The 8,646-nt window shown below is 35.4% G+C and overlaps 1 protein-coding gene across 6 annotated transcripts in view; it reads left to right on the forward strand.

Moving 5' to 3' along the window:
• The window catches only part of PIK3C2G (phosphatidylinositol-4-phosphate 3-kinase catalytic subunit type 2 gamma), a 387,383-nt gene extending 381,217 nt beyond the window's left edge, over positions 1 to 6,166 (forward strand). For all 6 annotated transcript variants that reach the window (XM_016923019.4, XM_016923023.4, XM_016923022.4 and 3 more), the window contains one exon: positions 5,729 to 6,166. In XM_016923019.4, the coding sequence (XP_016778508.3) occupies positions 5,729 to 5,881 (153 nt within the window). In that variant the 3' untranslated portion in view covers positions 5,882 to 6,166. The remainder of the gene's footprint in view (positions 1 to 5,728) is intronic.
• The last annotated feature ends 2,480 nt before the right edge of the window (positions 6,167 to 8,646 follow it).

Genomic DNA, 8,646 nt, shown 5'->3' on the forward strand with positions numbered 1-8,646 from the left:
TTCTTTCTTTTATAGATGGTACCTTTGGGGTCGAAACTAAGAAACTCTTTGTCTAGCACTGAGTCTCAAAGATTTTCTCTTATAGTTTTTTCTAAAAGTTGTATAGCTTTACATTTTACATTTAAGTACATTATCCATTTTGAGTTACATTTTTAATAAAATGTGATGTTTAAGTCAAGGCTCTTTATTTCCCCACGGTGGATACCAATTATTCCAGCACTATTTGTTGAAAAGGGAATTCTTCCTCCACTGAATTTCTTTTGCACGTTTGTCAAAAATCACTTGGGAATATTTGTGTTCTTATACTCTTTTTGTTACCCCATACTTAGCCATATTTTCAGATCACATCAGACAGCTTGTCATTCCCTGAATGGACTGTAGGATTTTGTGATAGAACTCATGCCACCATTCACCTCTCTCTGCCCTTCTCTGCCTGCTTTGAGACTGACCTCAGATGTGAACTCTGCAAACACTGTCACCTCGTGGACTCACACCACACTTATAATCCTTTCTTTAGTCCTACACGGTTTTTCTTCTAGTATATCATAAACTTCTCCAGGGCGGGTTAAATGTCTTATCCTTGTTAATACTTTTAACACTTAGTTACCTCTAAAAAGATGTGTAATAAATATTCGGGGCAGTTTTATAAGTGACACTGTGTGTGTGTGTGTGTGTGTGTGTATAAAATGTAAATACATGTATATACTGCATATATATATATAGAGAGAGAGAGAGATTCTCTAAACTAGTAAGGAAAAATATTTTGACACTATTATTTGTCATGATGTCAACAGTGAGAAGCATACACTTCCCAACAATATATCACTGTTTCTTTTCATACTTTTTGAGTACAAGTCTCCATGCCTCACTATCAGAAACTTCTCAGACCCTGTTTTAGGCATAAGCATTTTCAGTATAAGAAAACATATAATAACAAGAAACCACTAACAATTCAGAATAATTTAAATAAACTTGTGTTTTATTTCAAGCTTTATGTATTATAAGAAAACAGTAGTAAATTATATTCATGGAAAATTATTTTATAATTCTTGCTGTGCACATAACTTTTCTGATGCCTTGCAATACCTAGGTCCTCACACATCCATAACCCACTGATTAAAACTCACTACAAATCTTTCTCAGTTGATCTATACTTGTCGCATGAATAGACACTTTATACTTTGGACACATTTTAAATTGCTTCAAAAGCCACGGTCCATGCATAGCCAATTCCAATCAGAACATAGTCCAATCAAGCAGAAATTTGAAGTAGTGTGTGTATAAGTGATGATTTTAGTAGTAGTCATTAGGACAGTAAGAGGTTTCTAATCATATAAACAATTCTGGCAAAGAAGCTGGGTGAATTCCAAGAGCCAAAAGGAAAAAAAGGCAACAACGGTTAATTTAATTTTTTTCATTCTATGCCTGTATCAACACAACAAGAATATTTATAAGAAATGCAAAGAAGCACACTAGATGTTAACTCTGATTTTACTGTCTCTTGCCCTCAGTTGTGATGTAGGATCCCATCTTTGTGTCAAACTCCTCGATCACTTGTGTGCAACCTCAAGAGCACCTTACTAGATGTCTTTACCAATAAGCCCAGTGCTTACTAGAGAGCCCAGTGAGTTATCACAGGGCATCTACCTTGTTTTAAACTTTTCCTCCGCTTCCGCCGCCTCACTGAGTACTGCTGCATCAACCACTCACCACAGCTGGGATTTCTCAAACTGTAAAAGCCGTGTACTGTTCTTGAAGTGGGAGAGGATGACCTCACTCTTCTCTTTATATAAATCTCTCAGAGGAGTACAAAGAAGATATTACATTGCATACCAATGTCTTACAAAGCCTTTTGTGAAAATAGTTCTTTTTATTTTTATTCCTATCCTCCTTTCTCCTTAATATCCAGAGATGAGAGGGGCTGGGTCGGGGACACAGACAAGTGACAGGGTCTCCACCCTTCCCATACTAAGGCTTTGATGCAGGGCCAAGCTTGTCTATTTGACACTTCGCAGAGTGAGCCCCAATAGGCTTCATCAGCAGTCTCCCTGAAAACCCCTGTCATGTACAAATCCCAGTGATAGGCATGGCTGGTCTCAAGATGGGGCTGGGGCTGGGGGTGTGAGTGCTCAGGGAACTGCCATACAGCTTGAAGAAGCAGAGGTGGGATTCCGGGCTCCAAAGCCTCTTTCCACGCCACTACTTTTGCCATCTTCTTAAAAACCATCATTTTTCACACGATTCATTAGAAATACAGAATTTCTACCCTATGACAGAATTACATGCTTATAATCAATATATTTTGTATATTGTAACCTTTTCTTATATATTATTCTGTTGGAAGGTATAAAGGGAAAATTAGAAAGAACAGAACAGGAACGTTCTATGCATTTTACATCCCTTAAAATCTCCTGCAGAATATACAGTGATTACTTAGCACAATGCCAAGTATATGGCACACTCAGTAAGCTATAGTTATTGTTATCTGTGTTATAATCTTATTGCAATTTCAACATGATGAAAATTGTATTTGTAAGTGAAGACAATGTGACCCAGAAGTCACACTAGATGTCAAGCCCAGAACTGCCTGATTCCAAAGCTCATGGTTACCGCACTACACTATGCTGTGTTATTCCTACCTGTCTCCTCCCACGCAGTACTCCTGTTCTCGCTTTTGAACTCTTTCTTTCATTATCCTGCCTCCTCTACCACTTCCCACAAGCACTAGAGACACTTCAGTTCCTATCTTATTGTCCTCTCATTTCAATCATGAAAATACACTTTAGAATTATTTACTAGACCCTTGTGTCAACTAATGTTCAGTAAATTCTTGGAATGTTCAGTATATGTTAATAGATATTAATTACCTTAAGTGTTTTCTATTAGACGTAATAATTCCAAACCCACACATTTAGTTATTTGTCAGAAGGTAGTAAAGACTTAACTCATGCCTGTAGGTAAAAATTATTAGAAAAAGAAATTAAAAGAGCTATTTATTTTTGGTTCTGAGTATGTACCAGAACCATTTTTTTTTGTTCTGAGTATGCAGAATATATATTAAATCCTTTGACGAAAAGGTCTCAAAGAATATAATCATCTCTGTACTTCGCTAACATTAGCCACTAATTATTCTTTGCTCAGTTGAAAAGAGTACTTACTATTTAACAACATCATGGATGCACCAAAGCAATTAGAATAGATATTTATCATCTATAATGTGCAATGATTACAGGTTTATAAAACTTCAGTCACTTTTAAGAAAATAACTTTTCTTAATGAAGCAGAGGGAAAAAATATATGAAGTAATAAAAACTTTGGAAGTTCAAATGTTTGTATTTTAACCAGGAAAGCAATTAACTCCTAAAGTCATTTCTTGAAGCTTTCAGCTTGCTAAATACCTGGAAGACTCAATTCTGTCTGGAAGGGTTTTCTCCAGTCAACTGATGCAAAATACTAAGAAACAACTGTTCCTTTTTGTGTATTTGATGGATCTTTTGCAGCTATAATTTACTGGTGTCTAATATGTTCCAGGCTTTGTAGCAAGGCTTATATTCATTATCTCATTTCTTCCTCCCTATAATGCTAAAAGGTAAGGATTATTATCATCATTATACAAATGAGAAAACACACAGTTGACAACAGATTCATGAAAATATAAATTATTGATATGTTTTTTAAAAACTTACAATTTATGACTTATTCATGCAATTCACAGAGTCCTTAGCCAGACTTCCCCATTTTTCTGCATAATATACAGTCACACTTTGAGGGTTCCTTTCTGTTTTCTCCGTAAAATAAGAGAGGAGTTCATCAGCTGAACATGATGCAGGAAGAAAAATGGAGAATAGTTCAGACAGCTCAAAATACCCACTTAGAGAAAAGGAAAAGGAGTTTACTCTGAAGTCCTAGAAAGATTTCCAGGCAGCATTGGGCGTCCGCTTGTTAAAAAGCTTGAATTACAGTGGTAGGGTTCTGAGATTCTTTAAGGCAACTCTTAAAATCCTTTATTATCCCAGGAAAACTCAATAGATGAAAGGAAATTGTTTCATGCAGATTTTATTTAATGAGCATGTATTTTCATAATTAAAAAATTAGCAATTTTGAATAAATAAAATAACCACAGTATTACTTCTGCACATGTACAAGAAAATATCATTGTGAATGAGCAACACTAGAAAACTAAACCATAATCTCCTGTATGGAATGAGAGTAAAATTCTGGAAGAAGAGGTAGCCAAGAGCACTCACATGGATCAGGGTAGACCACATTCGCATCTCATATTGTATCTCATGCCCTTTGATTGAACTTATTTACTTGGTAAGAGAATCATTGTTCAGAGCCACTAGCAGATTGACCTGGAACTGAATTCCATTGATAACATAACGAAAGGTAAGCCTATGCTGTACAAAGTACTGGAAGCTAAATCCATGCTCACAGGGGAGGCCACCCAGTGAACTCAGAGGGCTGCCCTCTCAAGTTGTCTCCTCTGCTTCTTTTTGGCATATATTGAGAAAGTTTCTATCTTGTGACTTGGCTGTAAAAAGCAGGCAAGTTTGTAGCAGCATATGAAATTCCTTTTCTAAATGTGTTCTAAGACATTTCCCTGGTAACCATGCCAGATTTCCACTCAGCTCTCTCCTCCTTTCATGATAAATAACTAATTTCTTAGCGGTACTATGCCTTTACGTTGCTTTACCACTGCAGGTTGCCGATGGACCTGTAACTTACTTCCTGAACATTATAAAAGGACAGCTGACCAGATTCCTTTTGAAAAAAAAAAGTCACAAAGAAAAGAACAAGACATGAAACTGTATATACAGCATAATTACAAGTCAGATTCTGAATAAGTGATTATATATAGAAAACAAAAAGAACATCAAAATGTTAACTGTAATTGTCTCCTAATGGTGAAAATTCCAATTATTTTCTTCCTTTTTGGTATTTTTTTTGTTTCATGCAGATTTTATTTAATGAACATGTATTTTCATAATTAAAAATAAGTAATTTTGAATAAATAAAAGTAACCACAGTATTACTTCTGCATATGCACAAGAAAATGTCATTGTGCTGCATTTAAGTAGCACAGGAAAATGACAGAAATCGGTCTGTTTCATGGTCACAAAGATGGGAACCATAAAGACTGGAGATTCCAAAAGAGAGAAGAAAGAAGGAGACCAAGGGTAGAAAAACTACCTATTGGGTGCTACGTTCACTACTTAGGCAACATGATCATTAGAAGCCCAAACCACAGCATCATGCAATATATCCCTGGTACAAACCTGCACATCTATTCCCCTGAATCTAAAATTGAAAAAAAAAATGGTCTGCTTTTCCTCATTAACCTTCAACACAGAAGAATGATGTTCTCTTTTTATTTTTATGAATACATAATAGCTGTACATATTTATGGGGTATAAAAGGTGAAGTATATTTAAATTTCTTCCTAGAGAATAATTTACCATCTTTCTAAATATAGAGTGGGCAATTCTTAGTGGAATCAGTAAATTCTAGGATTCTTACAAAAATAGCCTGTCATTAAACTCTATTATGTTAGCAGAACCTTTAGCTTTTCAGAATAAAAGTTAGAAATAAAAGAGTCTGACATTAACCTATCTATTCCAGGGTATAAGATATTAGCAGCTAATTTTTTTTATTAAAAGCAATACTCAAAAAAGAGACGTATTTAAGCATTTCTGATTTATATTTTCACTATTTTCTCCGTTTTTAGGTAGTATATGATGAAGTCACAGAGCTCCAAGGACATGTCTTAATGCTTATTGTGAAGAGTAAAACTGTATTTGTGGGAGCAATTAACATCCGACTCTGTAGTGTCCCACTCGATGAAGAAAAATGGTATCCATTAGGAAACAGTATAATTTGACCATTGCTATGAACATATGCATTATTCATTAACTACTTGTATTTTTTTCACTTCCGGGCCTCTGAATCACATAAGTAAGGCATCTTTGTTGTCAAAGACAGCACAGGGTATTAAGGACACAGAAAAAAAATCAGAATTAGTCTTTTGTGTTGTTTATTTTCTACCTGTGCTTTCATTGTTTTTTCATAATCTTTTCTTCTTCAATGGAGTAGTGATTGCATGAAATTTGATGTGTAAAATAATAAAAGACCTTTATTAAATCATTTTAATATATTTTAAATTAAACATAGGTTTACATTTGTTTTAATTGTGTGCCTACAGTTAAAAGCAGTATTTTTAATGTATTTTATAAGAAAGACAATCAAATAAACCTCATCAATTAATTCAAGATCTAGGTATATCTGTAATCAGTTTTTAAAATTTAAATTATATATACTTATACCTACTCATAATCTTACTTCTTGAGGGAATTGGTATATTTCAGCAGAATGCTATATTATTTTCTATCAGAAAACCAAAACATAAATCCTGAAATTCTTAAATTCAATTGTTGGAAGAAACTTCTTTGTAGTTTTTCACCCTCTTCACCAGCAATCAATTCATTGTCACTGGATTTCTGCCACCCACAGGCATGATTTAAACTTGGTTATGCCTGGACTCCAAGATCTCAAACTCTGAAACTCTCCCTTCTGATCAAATTTCTTATCTGTGCGCATTATTTTCCTACTTCTGAACCTACTTTCATAGTCACCATTACCAGGGCAAACAATCCCACAGATTTCCACCCGCACAGTGGGTAAAATTTAATGCACTATGCCACATTCTTTAAAACAATCAAAAAAATTTTTTAATCTTGCCATTCAAATTACTGAAAAAATTTAAATCCCTGCTTATTCAATGTTTCTCTGTGTATGAATGAAAAAAAATCTAAGCTTTTTCCCATCACCTCCTCTATATCATATGAGCATGTAAATGTATTCATTGAAAATTATTTGAGTGTGTGATATGAGCTGATATGGGCTCATTTGAAATACGTGATCATGCAAGTCAAGTGAGCCCTTAATTCTGTATGTTCTTAGTCTATTACTCTCCCTTTCTGCTGGACGATTATATACCCTTCTGTCTGCTGAAACCTCAGCAACTCCTCCCCTAATCCTCACTCTTGGCTGATGGCATTGTTTCCTACATCACTTACAAATTAGAATCAGTAAAAAGAAACTGCCACAGATTTCCACAACTGCATCTATCCAGGTAAGCAAATTCCATGTTCCACCTCTCTGCTTATCACCAGAGAAGAACTACCCATGCTCCTATCCCAAACCAGTCTCCCAATTTGTACATTTGATCCCATCTCCTCTGACCTACTCCAAAACATTGCTATTGAAATCCTCTTCTATTCAAATCATCATTTCTTTACTGTCTACTGGAAAATTCTGGACACCATGCAACCATGATGTCATGTCTCCCATCAAAAAATTAAAACTTTCTCTTTACCCCACTTCCCTGCCAAATGATGACCCACTACGCTGCTCCTCTTTGCAGCAAAACTCTTCAAAATGGTTGTCTTTACTGCCTCTGGTTTCTCACCTCCAATTTTCTCTTAGAGCCATTACAAGCAGGTATTTGCTCCCACCATTTCAATGAAACTACTTTAGTCAAAATCACTGTTGACCTCCAATTAGCTAAATCCAAAGGTTATTTTTCAGAACTATTCTGATTTACTTGTCAACAGTATTGGATACAATGAGTAACTCTATCTTCCTGGATATATTTTCTTCATTTGGCTTCCAATACCCTACATCCTCTTGTGCTTCCTTTTAGTTATAGTTTAGTTTAGCTTCGTTTCCTTTTTGTTTCTCCTTCTTTGTCTTCTGTGTGGGAGCATGCTCCTCTCCACCACCTCCAGTGCTGGAGTGTCCCAGGGCTCACCCCTTGCTCCCCTTTCCCATCAAGCTTAACTCCTTTAATGATCTCATCTCTCAAGGCTTTATATATCATCTGAATACTGATGATTCCCAGTTTTATAACTCCAGCCCAGAATACCTCCCAGATTCCAGAGATGAGTAACAAATTGCCAACTCAATATCCCCTTGAATTGCTGATAAATATCCCAAACTCAGTATCCCCAAAAGTACACAGGGATCAGGGAAAATATTAGGGTTCTTTTCCCCCAGACCTGTTTTATCCATATCCTTTCCCCTCCTAGTTGATGTCAAACCCATCATTCAGTTGTTAAGAGCAAAAAACTTGAAGCTAACCCAAATTTCTCTCTCTCTCTCTCTCTATATATATATATATGTGTGTGTGTGTGTGTGTGTGTGTCTGTGTGTCTGTGTATACACACACATTTTTAAAGAGAATTACATAGGAATTTTTTTTAATCTTTGCCATTCAAATTACTGAAAAAATGTAAACCCTTGCTAATTAAATGTTTTCCTGTGTATGAAAAAAAATTAAGCTATTTTGTATGCTCATTTACATTACCATATAAACACATGAAAGTCTATACATTTATTTACTGAAAATTTTGAGTGCTTGATATGAGAGCTGATATGGGCTCACTTGAAATACATGAAATACCTAATATTTACATAACTGGAATATAAATGTGTGTGTGTGTGTGTGTGTGTGTGTGTGTATTCCAGTCCATCAGGAAGTCCTGTTGGCTCCACCTTCAGAATATTTCCCAAATCCAATCACCAACCACTTATCACTCTCCACCTGAAAATACTCTGGTCCAACTTACTGCTCTCATCCTTGGCCTG

Source organism: Pan troglodytes, chromosome 10 (assembly GCF_028858775.2).
Source record: "Pan troglodytes isolate AG18354 chromosome 10, NHGRI_mPanTro3-v2.0_pri, whole genome shotgun sequence".
Classification (NCBI taxonomy): domain Eukaryota; kingdom Metazoa; phylum Chordata; class Mammalia; order Primates; family Hominidae; genus Pan; species Pan troglodytes.